This window comes from Alosa pseudoharengus, unplaced genomic scaffold (assembly GCF_046254945.1).
Source record: "Alosa pseudoharengus isolate Yale_2024_CS ecotype anadromous, Long Island Sound unplaced genomic scaffold, YU_APseudo_1.1 YU_APseudo_1.1_scf_10, whole genome shotgun sequence".
NCBI lineage: Eukaryota > Metazoa > Chordata > Actinopteri > Clupeiformes > Clupeidae > Alosa > Alosa pseudoharengus.
This window is the reverse complement of record NW_027468565.1, coordinates 19,451,950-19,477,618: the sequence shown is the minus strand read 5'-3', so window position 1 is coordinate 19,477,618 and position 25,669 is coordinate 19,451,950. Positions and strand designations below refer to the sequence as shown.

Here is a 25,669-nt window from a genome sequence, read left to right as displayed (position 1 = left end):
AAATAACTCAAGTCGTTATATTGTATTGTATTATATTATATAGTCGTTATATCAGAACAAGGCTTTTGGGCAATAGCCGGAAGAATGCGCATTTACTTTAGAGTTCGCGAGGTAGAAAACGAGAGAAATAGTCTATTTAAATTGTAGCCTAATATAATGCACTGTTGTGCATTTTAAATCAGAAATAAGAATGTGAGGAGGTTGCTATTAACTTTAAAGATTGCATCTACAATCGAAACTATCTACATGCAAATTGAATATCCTTATCCGGTCTATGGATGTCTGCTTTAGTTGACAGCACGGTCACTAGATTTTAATCGGTAAAGTTGAGGAGGTATCTGTTAATGTTCGTGCAAATAGGCGGATTCTCTTGCAGTTTGCAACTGCGAGGTAGGCCTACAGGTCATGGCAGGCGCCGCAGAGAACGGTTTCATTTTGAGAGGTATATCCATGCTCTGGCTCCCCCTCTGCGATGCGTTCGTCCCCCAGTTTCATGCGCCAGTTTCATGAGTTTTTATGACAAACCCGTAACTGTGGTAGTTAACAAACTACATCCTAATAGAAAACTGTTAACTTTCCTGGTATCAAATGACAAATGGTATCAGTTAGACCTAACACAACATTTTGTGTGCTGGGTTGACGACCCAAATAAATTCTCCTGCGACCCACCCGTGGGTCGCGACCCAGACTTTGGGAAACACTGGCTTAGAGCACCTTTAACCAAGACCAAAAAGAGATCCCACATCATACTGATCTGAAAGTCTCTATTGGCCTATTATTTTTAGATTACGGTATTTTATTGTATCAATGGTCTTGCACCCAAATACTTGCATTTACCATATGCTCCCTCAGGGCCACTTAGATCGGCCGATTCAGGCTTTTTAGTTGTTCCAAAGGTGAGGTCAACAAATATGGGGAAGCAGCACTCAGTACGCACACCCCCGGCCTCTGTAAGGATGGCACAATCAGCAAATACTTTTAAAATACATTTTAAGACTTTTAAAATGTTTCAGCCTAGCCTTCCCCTGATCTTTCATTTCCATGTATCTATTTTAGAATTTTTTACTGTATATTTATCCATGTTACAATTTTTATCGATAATATATCACGATTTTACCTTTCTCTTTAATTATTTATTTGAAAGGCTTACTGTTTTCATGAGAATGACTCTGCTGTGTCTTACTGGTTGCTTTATTTCTACCATGTCTTGTTCTTTTATATGCTGTATTGATGTTTTGTTCAGCACTTTTGTATTTCAATTTTGCAAGAAAGATGTGATTGACTGATTGATTGACACAGTTATATGATGCCAGTTTAAGGTGAACATCACATGCATCATCTTTAAAATCCTCCTCCTCACCTATACATCGCTCAATGCACTTGCACCCCAGTATCTTACTGATCTCCACCCCTACATCCAATCATGGTCTATGTGCTCCTCTGACAAGGATCAGCTTGCCACCACCTGCGGTAGACTGTGGAACCATTGGGGACAGAGCCTTTTGTTTTGCTGCCCCCACTCTATGGAATAACCTGCCACTCCACGTAGTGCCCCTCTCTGGGCAAAAAGCACATCAAAGTACATGGTACATGGCACAAAGTACATGTGCCCAAAGTACAAGTCCTATTCACCTAACCTCCCTCCCCTATGGAGGACCACAAGTGTCACTTAAATGGCACCCATACTCCCCCACCTCATCTTTTTTGTTAAGCAACCTTCGGTACCTTGAAAGGCGCAATATAAATTATATAAAATTTAATTATTGTTATTATTATTATTATTATACATCACACAAGCACATTTTGTTAAACTCCTTGTTCATTTTTTTCTTTCTGTTTTTTCTTCAGGGTTCAGGTGTGGGCCAATATCTTTGCTGATCAAGTAACTGCCCTTGCGGCCAAATACTCTGGAGCGCCTCTCTTGCAAAAGGTAAATAGCTTTAGCCTTATGGTATGAACAAGTGCACTGAGCAAAATTCCACCATCCACCAGCTGTTATTGAAACAGGATGAAACCAGATGCCCGACCCCTCTCCTAAATATACTGAAAAGGCTTCATGTTCAGCTCCCCCCTTCTCCCCCCTATCCCCCACCCCCTCCATCCCCATCAGACACACTGAGGGATGTTTGTGATTTGTTACAAAACAGGGATTTAGATGTTCTGGTGTTCTGGACACAGAATGAAGTACATGTTGCCCTAAATATTTATGAGAATCTGTTGTGGCACCTGTGAGGTTAGAGGGAGAGTGAGTTTGATTATGTGATAGTGTAAGGGAGAATACAAACATGTACATTTTAGATTGAATCTTTAAACATTTAATTACACTGAATAGAAATTGTTGTCTTTATCCAGTGGCAACACACTCTCCTTATTTTGAAGGTATTGGTATGATTTCCCAAAGTAAAAGTATTATCTTCTTGGTTGGGAACAACATGAAGTGGACACCTTACCCTAACAAGATTAGACCAAAGCTGTGGTTAAGAATTTAGCGATCTTTACCTAATGCTAACACAGGTTTTGTGGATTAAGCTTTTTGAATGGATAATCTCGAGGCACTCTGGTTTACTGTCACTGAATGTAGGTGTAGTTAGATAAATTGCTCTTTAGTTAATTACTATTATTATTAGGTAATGAAAACAACATCCTCCATATGTCTTTAATATCACTGAAGGGTTTGCATCCTCACACTGTCAATCTTTTTTCCTTTCATTTCAAAATGATACAGCACTGCCACGTGCTTGCTTGGAAATTGTTAGGCGACCTTCACCAATGCCAGACAGGAATGTGCTGTGGATTATATTAAGGATTTGTGTGATCGTATCAGTGTGAATCATATGAATCATAAATGTGCTCAGAAAACCAAGGGGAAAAGTACCTGACATCATTTTCCACCACAGAAACTTAAAGATGTGGAGCCCATAGTCAAAATTGAAGATGTGGATGGAAGGGAACTTGTGAAGGAGTTCTCTGATGAGATTGAAAGGATGTTGGGCAGTAAAATGAAATCTGTCAAGGTAAGTTTCCCAGTAACTTTTCTCTCATTATTTCATGTGTATGGCTTTGGATGTATTCTCAATAGTACATGTAGTTACTGTTGTGTGGTTCATAGAGTGACATTCCATTTAATTATTGTGTCAAAGCTGATTCATCAGAATGTTCAGTGGGGAAAAGATACTTTTTGAACCTTTTATGACCGATATTAACTAGAATGCTGGAATTGAAATCACTTTTTGCCACAGAACTTTTTTTTTTATACTAAGTGGAATCTGAGATAACAGGGGTGTTGTGCTGTAATAGCCAATATACATACTAACTAGCACACTTAATATTCAACATGTGTACTAACTAGCACATTAAATGATGTGTCCACAGAGGCTTGCAGATACTGCAGAAGATGCTGATTACTACCATGATTACAATGCAACATTACAGGTCTGTATTATGTGTATTTTCATTACAAAATGTTTATCTTGATGGTAATGTGAATAAAGTACTTATACGATGCATTCGTTCATTGGTCTTGAAAAATAATTGTGACTTCCTTTACCTACAGTTTGATTACTACAATGCAATGCTTATTAACACAATGGACGATGAGGGAAACCCCATCGAACTAGGTGGCGAGTTTATAGTGGAGGAAAATGAGCATTTCAACAAACTACCTGTGAACACTTTACAGAGCGACATCCAAGTGCCCACAAATGTCTACAATAAAGGTGTGATTATGATAACTTGATGTGCATGGCTTATGTTTAAGTTAATTAATAACTTGGTGTAAGATACATAAAACAAAGTGTAGGTTATCTCAAATCATATCACCATCTTCATGGCCAAGTGGTTCATAGATAGAATACTGTTCCTGTGACATAGTTTGTCAAAGTTGTGACATTAACTTTAAAAAGATTGTTGTCTTGTTGTCTTCTTGAGAAATATACTATGATAATCAAGGATTGCCAAGTGTAACTTGAATGTCATGGCTAGCATAGTCATAGAGCAGGGTTCTGATGCTAGTTCTGCCTTTTCTTGTGTGTCGCCCCACAGAACCTAATATCCTTAATGGTGTGTACATGTCAGAGGCCCTGAACGATGTCTTCGTTAGCAATTTCCAAAAAGACCCCACGCTCACATGGCAATACTTCGGGAGTTCCACAGGATTCTTCAGACTCTATCCAGGTGCAGTGATGACTCCAGGCATTCATCCACAGAACTAGAGGGGATTTTCGGACTGGAGTGGACCTGTACAATCAAACTTGTTTGCGTCTGAGTCATGTTTTGTGTTAAATGTGAATATGACTTAGTCAACCATTGTATTTCCTCTGAAGGCATCCAATGGACCCCTGATCCCAACGGTGTGGTGTCTTTTGACTGCAGGAACAGGAACTGGTGAGACTAAAATCACTGCTTGTTCATTATGAAGCCTCTGTGTAACCTGAGGTCACCAGGAGTGTGGAAAGAGAACATAGTTTGATACTGGCAGGGCAGGTGCCATGTAGATTAGCTGTCCACAGCAAGTTTACATTTGGCTAAGGATAGTCTGGCAGACTATGTACACGGATAGCACCCAATTGCCTAGTTATAGGTATAGCAGTACAGTGTTGTCATGATCCTGCAGAAAGACTTTAATCTCATCCTTAAGTGGTTAGCTGCTAAATAGCCAGGTCAGTAGGATCCACATGGGCACCATATGTAGGTGTTTGTACCTTTAAGTAATAGTCTAATCAAGTAGCCATGTGCTTGCAGTAATATTTCAAACTAGATGTACCGCAGAGCGGTACAAAATATGACCGCCGCCCAGTCCAGCACATTTTTTCCTCAAAAATAAATCACGCTGAAAGGCCTATATGATTCGAACTGTCTCACTAAATTGCATTATCCACACTCAATTCTCACTGGTATCTGCTAGACAACAAGTACCAAAACATGATTAGTTCATAGATTTCACATGTAAAATTTATTTTATACAACCCCACCCCCATCTTGCCTGTTTATAATTCTGAGAAATTCTTGAATTGTTTGCATGTGTGCGTGTACACGTTTATGTCTATGTGTGTGGGTGTGTGTGTGTGTGTGTGTGTGTGTGCGCGTGCTTGTGTGTTTGCCTGCGTATGTGTGTTTGTGCATATGCGTACATATGTCTACTGTGTGAGTATGTGTCATACGTATGATTACTGTGAATGTATGTGTGTGCGTGTGTATCTGTTTATGCACATGTGTGCACATGGAATGGGTTAACATGACCCCTGGAGGCAAACATATGGAAAAAATTGGTCATCCTAGGCCCTACGGTTCTCAAGATATTCACAGAAAGCTGTGTCTGCCCTACCCTCTTTTCGGGGGGTCCAGTACAGTGGGGGGGCTACAGATCAAAACGAAAAACGATGGTTCCATGCTATCCATGTGGGGTTACATGCCCACCAAGTCTCGTGTACCCCGGTCTTTCAGTGTCCCGGGAATCCTTGTTGGTGTACGATCACAAAACTTGGCATGCATTCGGAGGGTGTCATAATGATCCTACACTTTCAATTTCGTGCAGTTTTGACCATGTCAGCCAGAGATATTGTGATGAAAACACCTAATTTTTTGCTTTTTAATTTTTAACTAGGTGGCGCTATACATGAAATAAGTGGTAATGGGATGGGTTGACATGCCCCCTTAAGACCAACATACAAAAAAAAGGTGGACCTCCTAGGCCCTACGGTTCTCGAGATATTCACAGAAAACTGTCTCCGGCCACCTACAGGCCAGTTGTTGTATAGTAACATAAATTAATTTATTATGTGGCCCCCCATGAACGGAATTCCACGAAACTTGGCGTACATTCAGAGGGTGTCATAATGACCCTACACTTCCCATTTCGTGCAGTTTTGACTATGTTAGGTCACAGATACCTGCGATTTCAACACCTCATTTGTACTTTTTTGTGTTTAACTAGGTGGCGCTATACATGAAATGAGTGGTTATGGAATGGGTTGACATGGCCCCTTGAGATCAACATACAAAAAAAAAAATGGTCCTCCTAAACCTTACGGTTCTCGAGATATTCACAGAAAACTGTGTCTGCCCTACCCTCCTTTCGGGGGGTGCAGTCCAGCGGGGGGGCTACAGATCAAAACGAAAAACGATGGTTCCATGCTATCCATATGGGGTTACATGCCCACCAAGTTTCGTCTACCCCGGTCTTTCAGTGTCCCGGGAATCCTTGACGGAAATTTGGACATGCGAAAAAGAAAAGAAAAAAAAGAAAAAAATCTATAAATCAAAGAGACGCTATTTGCAGTTAGCAGAACAGACTGGAATATATACATATACATATGTACTCTATGTTCATGTAAATATTATATCATGAATATTATCAAAATGCAGATACACCTCATAACCGAGAAATGGAAGTGCATGTAAACACAGTCACTCTGGTTGTCCATATCAGAACCAAGGCATGTTTTAATGAGTCTGGTTGTCCATTTCAGAACCAAGGCATGTTTTAATGAGTCTGGTTGCCACTTTCATCGGTAGGTACATTCAGGCCGCCACGTCGCCAAAGGACATCATAATTGTTGTGGATATCAGTGGAAGTATGAAAGGGCTGAAACTGACCATCGCCAAGCACACCATCAACACCATCCTGGACACACTTGGAGAAAACGACTTTGTCAATGTCATTGCTGTAAGGGCCAACACCAACAACTTAACATGCATGGACATAAATACATTTAACCATTACATGTGAATGTAACAAAAGCAGTTTATGCTGAGCAGACAAAAAAGAGACAGAGTATCACAGGAAGCATGTGAGATAAACCACAAAATAAAAATACTGCATTTATTTCTGATAAGATGTTTCTGATATTATGGCAAGTAAATTTTGAACATGCTACAAACAAGTTCCCTGATATTCCCTGACTTGGTCTAAGAAATGATCAAATCCATTGTCTTGCCATGTGTGGAATAGACAAAAAATGTCTAACTATGATTCTTCTCAGGAGGGAATGAACCGTACACGCAGTCATTTCATTAAAACTAGATGCTTTTTGTTATGAGGATGTCAAGGTTATGTAGAAATGCTCAATGGGTCCTATACATGTTATTGCAGTATAACAGGTATACAGGATCTGGCCATTAACTTTGACTCTAATGGTGGTAACTGTTTCTCTCTGCAGTACACTGACTACGTTCGGTACGTGGAGCCCTGTTTCAGAGGCACACTGGTGCAGGCCGATTTGGACAATCGCGAGGTAAGTCGATTATCTGCTTCATTTAAGCCGAGGGACCCTAAGCCAGTGAGACCAAACACCGCAGCAGGGCACCTGCACTCTAAAAGGTGCAGCCCTGCTGCCTGGAGCACTTTCCATCCTCACCCCTCGCTGGGAACTCCCAATGTGACATACACACAGTTGTTACATACAGATGCTGCATGTAGCTAACATGCCATACTTATCCTCTCCTGGAGTCTGATGTTCAAGCTTTGTACATTGTAGTGAACATTAGTGGCTCAGCCTTCACAAGTGACTGAAGAAGGCACCAATAGGAAGGATGGGTGGAATCACCCACGCATATATGCACCAATAGGAAGGATGTGTGGAATCACCCACGCATATATGCACCAATAGGAAGGATGTGTGGAATCACCTACGCATATATGCACCAATACGAAGGATGTGTGGAATCACCTACGCATATATGCACCAATAGGAAGGATGGGTGCACCAATAGGAAAAATGCCCACAAATGTTGTATACGTGAGAGTGTGAAAGGACCCTGCGTAAGCGTGTACATATGGTCAGTATCCCAAGATGCATCAGGCGGTGTGCGCGAGTTGATGTGTCTGTGGTCGCCATGCCTGTGAACCCTTGCGTAGGTCAGTGTGCCACTGACCGCTCAGCCTTGTGAATGAGGCTTAGTTCAGTTTCCATGGTGGTGCTGATGGATTTATCCTCAAGCAGAGCTGGTAATGATATCCTGACCCTAAGCTCAGGAGCATATGGTCGTCACAGATCCTCTAAGGAGACCTCCAGAGACTTCAGGGCACCAAGAGTCTGACTTCATCTCCCAGAAGTGCCCCTTGAATTCAGTACAAATCATACTTTTCTTCCAAGAGCCAAAGAACCACAGTGAGCCATTGGTGGCCTATATCAGTAGGGTTTCTGTGTTGGTGCCCTATGGTGGCCTACAGTATATCAGTAGGGTTTCTGTGTTGGTGCCCTATGGTGGCCTACAGTATCAGTAGGGTTTCTGTGTTGGTGCCCTATGTCAGTAGGTTTTCTGCGTCCTTTCTCTGATTTAGGCTATACCTTCTTGTTTCATCATTTTTAGAGGTGAAAATTTCACCCGGTTGCCTATAGTGGTGTGAAAAATATGGACCTTCATCTTGCATTTTTAAAAGATTAAACACTGTCCAGCTATGTGTTTGTAGAAAACAGTCTTTTTTAATTTAACAAACTGTTTTAAAATGGCTGTTACACATACAACTTGCACATCTACATCGGTCTGCCTCCACACACCAAAATCCTGGACCTTTTGTAAGGCACCAGAGTGGGTGTCTCCCAATTAACCCATTACCCCACCTGCAGACAATTAGCAGTTAATAGTCCGACAGGCCATGTGCAAAAGCGCATTCAATTAAAACAGTGTCCTAAAACAGTGAAGATGTAGACAGCATCTTCACGAGTGGCAATAGTCATGCCTTTATAGCACACAAAGGAAACAAGCTGTTCCGTTTAAAAAGAAGCCAACTTGTTCAGTTTGTTGTACAACTTTCTTTGGCCCTAACAGCCATAACATGGACAGTTAGCTTGTTTCCAGTTGCTTCCATTGTTTGCGAAGTCTACTTCCAGGCTCAGCCGTCGTCCTACTATGGTTGTTATAGTAACCATTCATAAGCATTGATATGGAACGGTGATTAAACTTTTTTTTTACCAGATCTACTTCATACGTGTCATTCAGAATTACAGTTTTTTTCAAATGCTTACACACTAAATCTTTGCTTGTCACACAATTTTCTAATCATGTCTTCCAAACATCATAACCCCACACCAAATCTGCAAAACCATACACTAATTCTCAGTGTTTGACTCAGTTTTCAATTGACTAAAACACATTTTGCAAAACACCACACACAATTTTCTACTTAACACACAAAAATCGAACAGGAAGTAACTTCATTTCATTTTTCAAACACAACCCATCAAAATGCCACACTAAATCACCAGTGCTTCACTCTCTCTCTTCACATGTGTAAACACTCATTACTTTACGGAACACCATCCAGTCATTGCCTTAGTATAGGCCTATAAATAGATACTCTATATGTAGGTATGGACCCTTTCAATCTGGCTCTAGAGGATTTCAGAACCAATGCAGATACTTTGAAAGGAATGTTCTACAAAAAGACGACTTTATGTACAGTAAAACTTGTCTTTTTTACTATATTTTTGTGTCTTTTTTGTGTTTTTGTGTCATTTTTCTATACACCTATGAATACATACACAACCCCCCCCCCCCACACACACACACACACACACACACACACACACACGCACACATACAGACAAACACACACACACACACACACACACACACACACACATAAACACACACACTTTTCTTTGGAAAAAGCAAAGTAATTTGATAGTAGTCAGTCATTTCCATAGGCAAAATCAGCTTTTTCAGAACTCCATGTACATCTGGTGGCCACTCTATTTTGCTTTGCATGTTCTTGTTGGCTATAAAATACTGTATTCACAACAGCAAATTATTTGGAAAAAAATCACTATTTTTTGGTTTCAATATTGCTTGCATTTTTACTGTGTATTTCAACTTCTCTCTGTAGATACCGTAACTTTCAGGTTTTGCCAGTATACGCAAGGGTTCACAGGCATGGCGACCACAGACACATCAACTCGCGCACACCGCCTGATGCATCTTGGGATACTGACCATATGTACACGCTTACGCAGGGTCCTTTCACACTCTCACGTATACAACATTTGTGGGCATTTTTCCTATTGGTGCACCCATCCTTCCTATTAGTGCATATATGCGTAGGTGATTCCACACATCCTTCGTATTGGTGCATATATGCGTGGGTGATTCCACACATCCTTCCTATTGGTGCATATATGCGTAGGTGATTCCACACATCCTTCGTATTGGTGCATATATGCGTAGGTGATTCCACACATCCTTCCTATTGGTGCATATATGCGTAGGTGATTCCACACATCCTTCCTATTGGTGCATATATGCGTGGATGATTCCACCCATCCTTCCTATTGGTGCCTTCTTCAGTCACTTGTGAAGGCTGAGCCACTAATGTTCACTACAATGTACGAAGCTTGAACATCAGACTCCAGGAGAGGATAAGTATGGCATGTTAGCTACATGCAGCATCTGTATGTAACAACTGTGTGTGTATGTCACATTGGGAGTTCCCAGCGAGGGGTGAGGATGGAAAGTGCTCCAGGCAGCAGGGCTGCACCTTTTAGAGTGCAGGTGCCCTGCTGCGGTGTTTGGTCTCACTGGCTTAGGTTTTGAGCAACAGTGTGTACATGATGTATCCAAAATGTCATATTATGACAAAAGTGTTTGTAATGTGAGGCGAATGTTTGATTTAAAGATGTGTTTATGACATTTTGAATGTTGTGTGTCATTTTGCTGGAGATTTGAGGCATTTTGCATTTTGTGTGAGCAATTGTTGGTTTTGTGTGTGGAGTTTTGAAAAATAGACACAGAGTTTTGAAAACGTGTGTAACCAGTTATAGCCACCCCACCAGCCAAACAGAAGAGTATTTCTTCTCTCTGGGTGATAAATATCAATACCTTACAGTACCCTCCAAAATTATTGGCACTTTCGGTAAAGTTGACTTAAAACAGGTATAAAAAATTATATTTTGGTAATTTATTGTACCCTCACAATGAAGACAAGTAAACGAGTAAAATCCACCCTTGAAGGAAAGTGAATTTATTCTTGCTCCCCTAGAAAAATCTTATACACAAAACCTAACAGAAGCGTTTTCCTATCTAATTTCAACTTATTTAAGTTAATCAGAGTGTCTGTGAACATTCAGAAGTAGTTCATGACTTTCTTTTTCACTAAGCTATGAAAAAGTGACACAGAGGCCACGTATATCCATTAGTCATTTTTCAACATTGGAAAGACAAGAGAATACACTAAATTTAAATAAAAAGAAAGTGTGTTGACATTTGTAAGTCAGGGAATTCCCATAAAAACTAGATACTTTGTTGAAAATGCCTATATTTACAGTTAAAACAATGATTGAAAGGTTCTAATCCACTGGAAATGTGACAGACATGCTTGGTCAAAGACCCATGGTTATCTTGCCCCCACGCACAGTATGGAGGATGGTAAGATAGGCAAAAAAAAAAGTTACAGAAAAAAGTATCATCTTGGGGTCCCCCAGAAAATCTTGAAAAGTGACCGCGGTGCTAATAGATTATTTAGAGGGCATGCCAGGTAAAAGCCTGTCCAGTCATTTAATTACCAATGTAAATGGCAGGAGTTACTGAATGGTACAGTGACTTTGTCTGGAAGTGTGGTCTAATTGTCAGATGAAATGAAAATTGCACTCTTTGGCTAGAAACACACTAGGTGTGTTTGACGTAAGAATGCTATACTGAAAATAACCCCATGCCCAATGAGAATTATGGTGGAAGTGCTGTGCTATGTGGGGCTGTGCATGGGATCATGAACACCAAGAAAAACCTGAACATTTTCAAAGAAAATCTGTCAATCTCTGCCAAGACACTAAAAGCTGGCCATGATTGGATCAATGAACCAAAACAAACGTCCAGATTAAAACAAATATGGTTTACTGAACTCAAAATCAATATTCGGCCATTGCCATCTCAGTCCCCTGATCTAAACTCCATAGAAAAACAGTGGGTTGAGTCGAAGAGGAGAATGCACAAGTGCGGATTTACAGTACAGTAGGAATCTGGACGATCCGGGGAGATTTTGTAAAGACGAATGGTCTTAAATCCCTTGCTTCTCCAACTTTATGGGGTGTCATAGGAGAATATTACAAGCTGTTTTATTGGCAAAGGGAGGCTTAAGAAGGTATTACAAGCAGGAATGCCAATAATTGTGAGCGACGTGTTTTTGTTAAAATATTTATTTCTTTATGAGATTTTCCTTTTTCTCGTTCCCTTCAAGGTTGAGATTACAATATATCACCAACAGATTACTTTTTATACTGGTTTTTAGTCAACTTAGCAGAGGTGCCAATAATTCAGGAGGGTACAGTACATAATATAATTCAGCAATGTTGTGTACATTATCGGTTCAAATGATTCACATCGTCCTGTATCAGCAGGTTGCCTGACTGGCGATATGATGTACTTTGTGAGTTATTTTCTAGATAGATTAAGGTGCTTCCACACCAAAGTCATGGATTTCTGTGCTTGATGTAGAAACTGTGACACTGAAATCAGTTCAATCACAATCTGATTTGGACAGGATTGGCCATGTTTACTGACCGCTCACTGAAGGCAGATAGTAATCAGACGGATCAAATCAAGTAGGATCCGAGATTGCGGCCAGATTGTCTAATCCCGCCCGTTATCCTCCATTCTCTTGACAGCATTTCAAACTGCTTGTGAATGAGCTGCACGTGAAGGGTGAGGGAAAAGTAAAGAAGGCCATGAAGGAGTCATTCAAAGTCCTCAATGAGGTCAGTGCCATCTTCACCAACACATTCACATACACACACACACACACACACACACACACAAACACACACGTACACACACACACACACACACACACACGCGCACACACACGCGCACTCACACGCACACACACACACACACACACATACACACACATGTACACACACACACACACACACACACTCACACATACTCATATACACACACGTACACATACTGTAGGTACACACATACACAAACACACACACACATCTACAGACATACACACACATGTACACACACGTACTATACACACACACACACACACACACACATACTCATATACACACACGTATACATATGTACACAAACACGCACCTACGCACACACACACACACACACACACACACAGTTCACACAGAGACACACACAATCTCAGAGAGAGAGATTCTGCTGCCAACAAAACTGTGATTCCCAGTGCGATCCTTCGTCTTCTCAGGCCTCAGCCAATGGTAAGGGCAGCCTCTGTAACCAGGCCATCATGCTGATCACAGATGGGGCCATGGAGGACTTCCAGGAGGTGTTCGAGGAGTTCAACTGGCCAGAAAAGAAGGTAAAGCTAAACCAAGCATGGCCTATGGCTAATACACACTGATACTGTAAATACATACTTATTAAATGTCAATAACAATAGATTAAGAAAACCATCTGCAGCCTTATACTAATGTATTGAAACAAATGTATTGAAAACAAGCACTTCCTAATGCAATAATTGCTCTAATTACACCTGACATTTTAAATTGCATTAGACTGCTTTTCATTACTTGAAACTGAAGGGGCGCTTAGAGAGTGCAGACCTCAGCCTAGGCCACATGGTGTATCTTATAACGTCAGCCAAACTATAATGTGAAACTTAATGTGAAGATCCTCTTTGAATTGGTTCTTTTTTGGGGGATAGGCTACACTTTTCCAGCAATTTTCATGATTTAATTTTTGTGTAATCATACTTGCTAATAAACTGACGGACAGACAGACAAACTGCACAGAAAACATAACCCTCTTGGAGGAATGGAATTAGATTGTAATTTGAGGAAGTCATATTAGGTTTCTGCTGATTTAGATAGATAGATAAGTAAACTAAATGATACCCTCCGATCGCAGCGCACCAAACTCAGAGCCGTGGAGAGGAATTGGCACAAATCCAAACTAACTGATGACCTCAAAAACTACCAGCCACTCCTGACCTCCTTCTCAGCCAGCTTCACTGCTGCTAAGACGGCTTTCTACAATGACAAAATCAACAGCGCTACAGACACTCGAAAACTTTTCTCAACCTTCAAATCGCTACTCAACCCTCAGCTGCCTCCTCCTCCATCCAGCCTTGCTGCAGATACCCTCGCCTCATTTTTTACAAACAAAGTGTCGGCAATCAGCAGTCAATTCTCTACATGCCCACTCAACGCATCTGACTCAGATACCGCACTCCTTCAACCTCTAGGGCAGTGGTCCCCAAACTACGGGCCGAATACGGCCCGCCAACTCATTTTGGGTGGCCTCCCAAAACATGTCCGTGGCCTCCCAAAACATGTCCGTGGTATATAGCATCTGGCCCGCATAGAAGTACGACATCGTCAAACTATAACTTCCGTAATTTCCCCATTCATTCTCTATGGCGAGTCTTAACAGTACACATGTAATACTCCTTTTGCCCACTGGTGGTTGTTTTGGCGCTGTTTCGCGTTTGCCATCGAAAACGGAATGAAATGTAGGCCTACCTGCAAACAATGTAAGAGGCCTATGCTGACTGCATCAGTGCTCAAAGTATTCTAAACGTTTATCAAGTATTTGTTAATAACTAACTAACTTCTATTCAAGTCATATTTCTGGGACTTTCTGGGATAATTATTTCTATTTTTTTATTCACACTTTCAAATGTACAGAGTTCAAAGTTCTCATCAGGTAGGCTAAGTGAAAGTTAGAATGGTGGTCATTTCAGATGTGTTTGCCAGCACTTCATAAAACTGTCATAGTTTGATAACTTTACATTATTTGTAGGATATTGCTTGTTCACAACTTGAGCTATGTATGCAAAGAAACAGAGTCTTTTTATTAGCATTATTTCATTTGAGCTACATTTTACACTGATATGGCATGGTGGCAACATAAACACAGCTAGCAATGGTATTAAATTGCAGTAGCCTATGATTAAATGTAATGGAATATTCAACTAAGGTAGACTGCTGTTGTTCACAGCACTAAGCTATTTATGGTTGATATACTCCGAGTCTCTGGCCCTCTCTTAGAGCCAGGCATAGTGAGCTGGCCCTCGGAAGAAAAAGTTTGGGGACCACTGCTCTAGGGACTGCTGGAACATCTTTTTCAGCATTCACGCCTCTCTCCGATAATTAAGTATCTAGACTCCTGACATGCAGCCGTCCTACCACATGCTCGCTGGACCCTATACCTACGAGCCTACTTCAGTCCATCAGCCCGACCATCGCACCAGCATCGCACGAGCACTTCACATTTGATCAATGCCTCGCTAACCTCCGGCACATTTCCAACAGCGTTCAAAATGGCCCGGGTAACACCGTTACTTAAGAAAGCTTCTCTCAACCCTGCTCAAGTCGAGAACTACCGCCCTGTCTCACTCCTGCCTTTCCTATCCAAAGGCATTGAACGAGCAGTCTCCAAACAGGTCTCTGACTTCCTTTCACAGAACAACCTTCTGGATCCAAATCAGTCTGGGTTCAAAAGCGGCCACTCTACCGAAACGGCTCTGCTGTCTGTAACAGAAGCCTTAAAAGAAGCCAGGGCGACCGCTCGGTCATCAGTACTCATTCTGCTTGACTTATCGGCTACCTTTGACACGGTTAATCACCGCATCCTTCTCTCTATATTCGCTAACATGGGAATCTCCGGTTCTGCTCTCTCCTGGTTTGAATCCTACCTCACAGGACACTCGTTTAACATATCATGGCTTGGTCAGCTACCTGCACCTCACCATCTCACCACAGGGGTCCCCCAGGGCTCAGTGCTGGGCCCCCTTCTCTTTGCTATCTACACCACCTCCTTGGGACAGATTATCCGTTCGCATGGCTTCTCATACCACTGCTATGCAGACGACACACAGCTCTATCTGTCCTTTCCACCTGATGACCCCTTGGTTTCAGCACGGATCTCGGATTGCTTCTCAGACATAGCTACATGGATGAAGGCACACCACCTCCAGCTGAACCTCTCAAAGACTGAACTGCTGGTCCTCCCAGCTAAACCTACCATACACCACAACATCAACATCAAATTTGACTCCCTCTCTGTTTCACCTACCAGGACTGCAAGAAATCTAGGAGTTGTTCTCGACAACCAACTAAACTTCTCGGATCATGTTGCCTCAGTCGCCCGGTCATGCCGTTTCGCACTCTACAACATACGGAAAATCACGACTTACTTGACTCAAGATGCTACCCAACTTCTGGTTCAGGCAATAGTCATCTCACGACTCGACTACTGCAACGCCCTCCTGACAGGTCTCCCAGCCTGCGCAGTGAAACCACTTCAGATGATCCAGAACGTGGCGGCGCGCCTGGTCTACAACCAACCCAAAAGGGCACATGTTACCCCGCTGCTCATCCAGCTACACTGGCTACCTATGGCGGCCTGCATCAAATTCAAGGCTCTAACGCTTGCCTACAAAGTAGTCTCCGGTTCTGCTCCCACCTACTTGAATGCCCTCATACAGACATACGCTACCTCCAGACCGCTGCGCTCCTCAGACGAACGACGTCTAGCTCTACCACCGGTACGCTCAGGCCAATCCAAACTTTTCTCATCTGCTGTTCCTCGTTGGTGGAACCACACTGCCAGTTCCTACAAGGGCAGGGACATCCCTCTCCATTTTCAAAAAACTCCTGAAGACCCAGCTCTTTAGAGAACATCTCCTCTCATAGCAACACTTACAACAAGTCTTGCTGATCCTAGCACTCACCAGCCGTCTTAAACTGACACGTAACTGTTAAAAACAGCACTCACTGATGCACTTATTCTTACTGTAGGCCTACTCTAATGTTTTTTAAATTAAAATTAAAATTAAAAACTAAAATTGTTGAGAATTGCTCTAAAACTTAAACTGTTTACCATGTTGTTAGTCGCTTTGGCTAAAAAAGCGTCAGCCAAATGTAATGTAATGTAAAAAAAAAATTAATGTAAAAAGAGCGTCAGGGAATCTAATTCGGCCCCTTTGTGTATTTGCTTGACTGTATGAATATGTCTGTGAGTGAGAGTAATACGAAGCATACATCCACCAACATGTACTATGACAGATGGACTAGAGCCCCAGTAGCTCACACCTAAAGAATCCTGTAGGCTTACAGTGTTGGAATCCGGCAGTTCCACAATGTCATATGAATCAATTTGTATCTTAAAGCAACACCAGAGTTTTTTGTACCTTAAAATAATGTTTCCAAAATCGTTTCAGTGGTTCATCAACTTGTAACAGGGTGAACGGCACTTCTGTATTCGCTTCGCAGCCCTCTATCGGCTATAACCGCACTATGTAAGTTTGCCAGATCGGGTAGCGGATCTGTAGTTCGATGAAATGAGACATAAGAAACTACAAATTTGACTTGCGTTTGATGTCGCAATACATCGTACTTTCATAAATCATGCAACATATTCTACCTTGTCTGTGGACATTCTTATTTGCAAAGCCGCTGGATAAACAAACGGCGTGCGTGCGACAGAGGGAAAGTTCTTTGGTGTTGCTTTAATAAAGGCAAGGTCATACACAGTTATTATTTACTGATTAAACTAACTTCTAACCCAACCCAACTGTGCCTTTTCAATGTAGTGGGTGAGAGGATTTTGTTTCAAGTGAAGGATAGATAGTTAGGATAAGGATAAATAGTTTTTCCAGACTATTTAGCCCACCTATAAGGCTCTTATTTGAAGGATGGCATTTTATCCACTGGAGACGCCTGGCAGCTTAAAAAGATTTAAGTCTTATGTTGATCTCCTGCAAATGCCACATCTTTTATGTTCAATTCATATCTAGAATGTGCACGTACAGAGAATAAAAGGCTTATAGGTAAAGAGTGAAAGCACATATTTTTATTACAACGTCTGGCTTCGAATCAAATATATAGTGAGTGACTGGTTGACATTAGCAGTCGTTAACACTGCACTCTCCCTTTTGATGTTGGCTGGGTGCGTAGTCCTGTATGATTCTGGGTGCGTAGTCCTATTTCATTTTGATGGTGGCTAGGTGCGTAGTCCTATATGATTCTGGGTGCGTAGTCCTATTTAATTTTGATGGTGGCTGGGTGCGTAGTCCTATATGATTCTGGGTGCATAGTCCTATTTAATTTTGATGGTGGCTGGGTGCGTAGTCCTATATGATTCTGGGTGCGTAGTCCTATTTCATTTTGATGGTGGCTGGGTGCGTAGTCCTATATGATTCTGGGTGCGTAGTCCTATTTCATTTTGATGGTGGCTGGGTGCGTAGTCCTTTATGATTCTGGGTGCGTAGTCCTATTTCATTTTGATGGTGGCTGGGTGCGTAGTCCTGTATGATTTCTAGGGAAGCCGCGCACTGAGGGAGGCCATGTGGCCATGTGGCTGAAACGTCTGTTTAGAACTCGTGCTGCCAAAGAAAAAAAGACAATAAAAGCCAGGAAATAATGTTTGTTTATTGGAGTTTGACCTTCTTTTGTGATCAGTCAGCCTAGCTCACAGTGGAACAAATATACCCAATTTTGTAGGACTGCCTTCACTATCTTAACAACATGGGACTTGTTTTCCAACAGCAGCAGAACTTTGACATTCAGCTTTTTTCATTCCAGGTCCGAGTCTTTACTTACCTTATTGGACGTGATATGACTTTTTCTAACAATGTCAAATGGATTGCTTGCAACAACAAAGGTGAAGTGATATCTGACGATGAGTTATTGATTTTATTGTTTACACAATAAAAAAGATATCTTGTACAGTAAGATTTTGACATGTTTCTATTTATTTTTTTGCATTTTTATATTGCAGGTTACTACACCCATATCAACACACTGGCAGATGTGCAAGAGAATGTTATGGAATACTTACATGTGCTGAGTCGACCTATGGTCATAGACCATGACCATGACATCATCTGGACAGAGGCGTACATGGACACTGTGGTAAGCAGACTCACCTGTTATTATTGTTTACCTAAGTGTTATTATTGTTTACCTAAGTGTTATTATTGTTTTCCTAAGAGATGGCTACCTGTTATTATTGTTTACCTAAGTGTTATTATTGTTTTCCTAAGAGACTTGCCACACAGCCTCAGTCTCCGACTCATTTCCTCATTCTTTATTTCATTGTGAACATTTCATCTCTCACATCTGTGCTTTGTCCTGTGTCCATTTCTCATATTTACAGCTCCCTAACACAAAGGAGGTAAAGCTTATTCAGGCTCCCATAGTGATGTAGCGTCAATAATATTGTGGGGTATCCGACAGCCCTGCAGGTGCAGACTGATAGAGTTGTAGTTGTGTAGTGCCCTCTAGTGTCAGATTCCTGTAAAAACAGTAGCTCTCCATAGAGGCCCTGTTGTAGAGGAAGACCGCTCTCACCACTCCAGTCTCTAATTAGACTGACCTTTTAGTTGAGGTAATTTTGTTTAGCAGTTTGTTTCACAGTGTCTGGATAATATTGATGCTAACTAAATTTCTCTCTCTTAGCTATTCAACACCATGGCTCACAGTTTGCTGTTAATGACATCTGTGGCCATGCCAGTGTTCAGCAAGAAGAAGGAGACGGTCAGTATAGCTGTTATGTTGATGGGTTTGATACTGGACCCCTGGTGGGAGTTTTATTGCATCCTCATTATGGGTCTGTTTTTTCACCAGCTTTCCCATGGTATTCTTCTGGGTGTGGTGGGGACTGATGTTCCCCTAGTAGAGGTGATGAAGTTGGCACCCCGATACAAGGTCAGCTTTGTTAAACCATCCGTGTTACAGTTTGTGCATTTTGTGGACTCCAATACTCTATATATAGTAGACTAAAGGGGGGGGGGGGTGTGTTCAATGTGTAGTAATGTAAAATATGGATAAAATAAAATATAAAATGATTATGGTTGTCGTGTTGCATTAGCTTCCTATTTGTATGTTGTCCTTGCTGCTGCTGTAGCTGGGAGCTCATGGCTATGCCTTCCTCATCACTAACAATGGCTACATCTTGGCACACCCAGACCTACGGCCTTTGGTGAGCATACCCCTTTAGCTTCATGTATATGTATTTTATAACCTGTTAACACAATGTGTTCTATGTACGTGCTGACTTAATGGCAGGATTCAATGTTGCTCTGAAAACTGTTGCTTTGTGAGCACTACAGATGTGATCTCTGTTCTGCCTGCATGCACTGAGTGTGTTTCTGTGGTAAACCCTCTGACCCACAGTACAAAGATGAGAAGAAGAGGCTGAAGCCCAAGCCCAACTACAACAGTGTAGACCTGTCTGAGGCTGAGTGGGAAGACACGGAGGAGAATGTAAGACCCAACACACACACACACACACACACACACACACACACACACACACACACACACACACACACACACACACACACACACACACACACACACACACACACACACACACACACACACACACACACACACACACACACACACACAGGGGCAGCCGTGGGCTACTGGTTAGCGCTTTGGACTTGTAACCGGAGGGTTGCTGGTTCTAACCCCGACCAGTAGGAACGGCTGAAGTGCTCTTGAGCAAGGCACTTAAACCCTCACTGCTCCCCGAGTGCCGCTGTTGTAGCAGGCAGCTCACTGCGCCGGGATTAGTGTGGGCTTCACCTCACTGTGTGCTGAGTGTGTTTCACTAATTCACGGATTGGGATAAATGCAGAGACCAAATTTCCTCACGGGATCAAAAAAGTATATATACTATACTATACTAATACACACACACACACACACAGACAGTTCACACAGAGACACACACAATCCCAGATAGTGATTCGCGCGCACACAGTCACACACACATACAGTCACACACAACACACACACACACACACACAATCCCAGAGAGTGATTCGCGTGCACACAGTCACACACACATACAAACACACACACAGTTCACACAGAGACACACACAATCCCAGAGAGTGATTCGCGCGCGCACACACACACACACACACACACACACACACACACACACACACACACACACACACACACACACACACACACACACACACACACACACACACACACACACACACACACACACACATTTACATGAACTCAGACATACTCACACATACAGACACATTCAGGAGCAGAGAGACACACACGCACTCAAACTGTATAAATATCCTCTCACACTTGACAATGGTTTTGTTGTGTGTGTTACATGCACAGCTGAGAACCTCCATGGTGAAAGGAGAGACCGGTACTCTGACATTAGATGTGCGAGCGTCTGTGGACAAAGGAGTAAGTTAACCCTACTCTGAGTGTTCTAAAAAGCCATTTCCTTTTAAACCAGGGGTTCTCAAAGTTTTGATTGGTGAGGGCCAATTCAGGAACCCAACATTGAACTGAGGGCCGCCAAAGGGGTGGGGGGAGAAAAAAAAAAGAAAAACCTGGAAAAAAAATTCCATTTGTAATCATTTTAATGACTAGGTTGCATCTCTACAGTTTATATTTATTGCATTAAACAGATTTTAATTCATAACTGAGGCTAAACCTGGCTAAAATGCAATGCACACACAATCCCTGCGGTTCTCTACCCTCAACAGACAAATTTGGGATATAACAGTTTTGGTTGCAGTCCATTTCAAGTACAAACTCTCAGTGTGCCTTGCTTCTTATCAGCATAGGCCTTATTCAGGGCCAATTCCAGCTACCAAAGCACCACAGGAAAACCTGACGGCCACGAAAAACCACTGAACGGAGATTCATTCTTTTCAAATCACACAGTACAGTTGTACAGTTTTAACAGTTTCACAGATGTTGTCAGATGTTATCGCGGGCCGCCAGAAATGTTTCCGCGGGCCGCCATTGGCCCCTGGGCCGCACTTTGAGAACCTATGTTTTAAACCATTCATATGGATCTAGTATACTGTATCAGAAGACTTCTGTTGCAATGTGAGCTAAAACACCTGCTGAGTAGCTCTATTTATCCTGATGCATTTGTCTTTCCATAGAAACGGCCATTGTTCCTGAAAAATGATTATTTTTACACAGTCATTGATGATACTCCATTCAGGTACTATGGGACCCTGTTTTAACACATCTGTGACCAAACGCTCCATGGAAATGTAGCACTTTCCTGGTGCTGTCATGACGACTGTTTTATGTCATTTGAATATTTTAATTAAAATTCATAAAATTGTCATTGTCCTTCCAGTTTTGGAATGGTGCTCACTCGAGGCCATGGCGAGTATATATTCTTCGGGAACGTGTCCGTGGAGGAAGGTAATAGCATCTTTGCATTCAACTGCCTTACACGTATAGTTTTTAAACACATGAAGCTGCCCTGTACCGTGTTTTTTAACGCATTAAGCTGTGTTGGTTTTTAACTCTGTGCGATTCCTATTATTACCAATATTATTACTCCTCATTTTTTTTTGTCAAAATGTGTGGGGAGCTAAATCTGTAAGATGTACTGACACCAAATGTGGAAATTGGTGCCTGAGATGCCCATGCTCTGTAGTGCAATTACATCTATTGGCCACTATAGGCCGCTATAATCTGCAAATGTAGATTTTATTAATCACAAGAGACATATGGTGTAGCCAAATGCTTTTCTGTGTGATTCCTTGAGAATACACTGGACTAATTTCCATCAATCTCTGCCAAATTCCCATTCCATTCTCCACGTTTCATAGATAGGAAGTGTAATAATAGATGGGTGTATTGGTTGGTCATAAGCATTACAACATTGCTTGGACCCCAGTGATTGCCTCTTACAGTGATCTTTGAATTGTGTATTTGATTTGTTTATTCATCTGTATTTATGTTTAGTATCTGTCCTCTGGGCCTAAAACAAAGTGTGTATACAGTACAAAGTGTGTACTACAGTACATTCAGTATGGCTCAGTAAAACTAACCGTAATGCTTTCCTTTAGGATTGCATGATCTCAACCAGCCAGACCTCAGCATCGCAGAAGACTGGTAAGTGTTCATGTTCCCATGGCAAGTGACAAGACAGCCTTTTGTTTCCTGGATCTTTGTTTCTGCTCATGTGTGTTTTCCGAGACAACTGTATGGCGCTGACTGCTCATGTGTGTTTTCGGAGACACCTGTATGGTGCTGACTGCTCTGTCGTTTCGGAGACACCTGTATGGCGCTGACTGCTCATGTGTGGTTTCGGAGACACCTGTATGGTGCTGACTGCTCTGTGGTTTCGGATACACCTGTATGGTGCTGACTGCTCTGTGTTTTCGGAGACACCTGTATGGCGCTGACTGCTCTGTGGTTTCGGAGACAGCTGTATGGCGCTGACTGCTCATGTGTGTTTTCGGAGACACCTGTATGGCGCTGACTGCTAATGTGTGTTTTCGGAGACACCTGTATGGCGCTGACTGCTCTGTGGTTTCGGTCCTCTCCAGGACCTACTGTGAGACGGACATTGACCCTGATCATCGCAAGCTCACTCAGATGCAGGCTGTTCTTAAATATCTCACAGGGAAGGACCCTGACCTGGAGTGTAAGTATATAAAAATTACTGAAACTAAAAAAAATGATGAAAAAATGATGGAAAAATATACCACACATTTGTTACACATAAGGTTCACATTTATCTGTTCCCTTGAATGTTGTGTCAGTTATCTTGATGGGCCATTATACGTTGGAGTCAGAGACATTTGTAGGAGTTCTAGCAGATGGCAGATATATTTGCATACAGATGTCTTACAGACATATTTCTGCCATTTCAGGTGATGAGGTTCTGCTGCAGCAGCTGCTGTTTGATACTGTGGTGACTGCTCCGATGGAGGCCTACTGGACCGCCATGATGATGGATGCTGCAGGGTACGAGAGGATGTTTTAGGTGTCATGGCAAGTGCTCTAAACCAGTGAGACCATCCAAACCCAACCACATATCCCTTCCTCTGTCTTCCCAGAATGGATCCAGGAATTGAGACGGCCTTCCTGGGGACTCGGTCTGGACTGCTGCGAGTCACCAGATATGCAGGCAGTGAAAGGCGTGTGGCAAAGTAAGTGACAGACCTAGAACAAGTGGGAATGGACTAATGACACGTGGAAACCTTTGCAATAGTGGCTGTACGTGAGGTTTATAGACAGCATACACACTCATAGTTTGTTATCATGGCATTTACATTTAAAGCAACACTATGCACTAATGCTTTTCAGGTATGGTTTGAAATGGTAACTGGTATTACCAAAATGGTTTTATTGGTATTATTTCCAAGCTCCATTTGATGGCATATGGTCATGTGAAGCACAGATAAACACCTCGCGTCCACTAGCTACCTAAAATATGCACTATAGTTCTGTGGTCTGGGTCGCCCCAAAAATTTGAAACTTAGTTTTAGACCAAAACTTCTTACTCCTTACAGCTTTAATGTGGCAGTTTCGTTTTTATTCTAAGTGACTTACAGACCAATAGTTTCTTCAAAGAAAAATGCAGCAGCAGAATGCAATCATTTTCTATATTTAAATTTTACTTCATGGTCAGGCTCACAAGGCTTCACTTAGGTGGTCAGCACCTCAGGAATCTAGATGTGCATTGACCACTCTCCTCTGTAATCCCACAGGAAGTTCCTCACTACCTCAGAAATCTAGATGTGCATTGACCACTCTCCTCTGTAATCCCACAGGAAGTTCCTCACTGCATCAGACAAGAAGAACCTCTTCACTGTGGACCACTTCCCTGTGTGGTACCGGATGGCAGCAGAGAATCCCCCGGGGAAGTTCCTATTCTACGTGCCCACAGACGAGGACAGCAAAGGTACACCCCTGTCACTGTAGCTGGCTGGTGTACGTCTGTGTGGTTGATTGCCATTTGGTGAAGATAGCCTAAGCTTAACTTATCCCCCTTTGCCACACAGGTGGGAAGTATGTCATTGCCGTTACGGGTGTGACGGTAACATCTGGACCACGGACAGCACTGGCTGGAGGTAAGAACCTGCTTTTTGTAGTTCTGCTCCTCTTTGTGTAACATCTACAGTTCACCTAAATCCATTATAATTAATCTTAATGCCACATTGGCAGTTATAATTCCATTCAATGATCCTTTAAATGGGAGACGTACAGAAAAACAGACATCTATATCTAGCTGTGATGATTATTGTGATTGTGTTGAAAGTGTTTGGTGTATGGCATTGTTGTATGTGGTGAGACAGTTGGTGATCAGTGAAATGAATATAAGTATATATACTCGTTTGATCCCATGAGGGAAATTTGGTCTCTGCATTTATCCCAATCCATGAATTAGTGAAACACACTCAGCACACAGTGAACACACAGTGAGGTGAAGCACACACTAATCCCGGCGCAGTGAGCTGCCTGCAACAACAGCGGCGCTCGGGGAGCAGTGAGGGGTTAGGTGCCTTGCTCAAGGGCACTTCAGCCGTCCCTACTGGTTGGGGTTCGAACCGGCAACCCTCCGGTTACAAGTCCGAAGCGCTAACCAGTAAGCCACGGCTGCCCCAAATGTAGAGTAATACTGTATGTGATGCTGATTAACAAAAACTTTGTTTGCCATCATGTGAATAATGCAAAGATTAGATGACCATTTCAAAACAAGGGACTGGTTCAAAAATAGCAGAAGCCTGAATTTCTAAATATTATTTATTTATTTGTATACAATCTCAATACAAAACTGAGATTTGACCTTGAAAACTAATATCATGACAACTCTGAGACAGAAATAGTGATGCATTCATCATTTTGATGCATTTCCCAAAAAGGAAGACCAACAACAACTTCTTAGATGAATACACAAACACCATGAACAAAAACAATCAAACAACTAATGCTCAATG

General features: G+C 42.1%; 1 protein-coding gene across 1 annotated transcript in view; it reads left to right on the top strand.

Annotated features, from left to right (window-relative positions):
- LOC143138107 (voltage-dependent calcium channel subunit alpha-2/delta-4-like) overlaps positions 1-25,669 on the top strand; it is a 42,018-nt gene that overhangs the window by 2,934 nt on the left and 13,415 nt on the right. The window contains exons 2-27 of the mRNA XM_076298553.1: positions 1,849-1,930; positions 2,898-3,014; positions 3,373-3,432; positions 3,554-3,716; positions 4,042-4,173; positions 4,323-4,383; positions 6,514-6,664; positions 7,158-7,232; positions 12,597-12,686; positions 13,163-13,276; positions 18,504-18,582; positions 18,700-18,833; positions 19,078-19,095; positions 19,380-19,457; positions 19,548-19,628; positions 19,828-19,902; positions 20,097-20,186; positions 21,081-21,152; positions 21,866-21,927; positions 22,069-22,136; positions 22,790-22,835; positions 23,273-23,370; positions 23,600-23,693; positions 23,786-23,878; positions 24,503-24,633; positions 24,734-24,802. Coding sequence (XP_076154668.1) covers positions 1,849-1,930; positions 2,898-3,014; positions 3,373-3,432; positions 3,554-3,716; positions 4,042-4,173; positions 4,323-4,383; positions 6,514-6,664; positions 7,158-7,232; positions 12,597-12,686; positions 13,163-13,276; positions 18,504-18,582; positions 18,700-18,833; positions 19,078-19,095; positions 19,380-19,457; positions 19,548-19,628; positions 19,828-19,902; positions 20,097-20,186; positions 21,081-21,152; positions 21,866-21,927; positions 22,069-22,136; positions 22,790-22,835; positions 23,273-23,370; positions 23,600-23,693; positions 23,786-23,878; positions 24,503-24,633; positions 24,734-24,802 — 2,333 coding nt within the window. The remainder of the gene's footprint in view (positions 1-1,848; positions 1,931-2,897; positions 3,015-3,372; positions 3,433-3,553; positions 3,717-4,041; positions 4,174-4,322; positions 4,384-6,513; positions 6,665-7,157; positions 7,233-12,596; positions 12,687-13,162; positions 13,277-18,503; positions 18,583-18,699; positions 18,834-19,077; positions 19,096-19,379; positions 19,458-19,547; positions 19,629-19,827; positions 19,903-20,096; positions 20,187-21,080; positions 21,153-21,865; positions 21,928-22,068; positions 22,137-22,789; positions 22,836-23,272; positions 23,371-23,599; positions 23,694-23,785; positions 23,879-24,502; positions 24,634-24,733; positions 24,803-25,669) is intronic.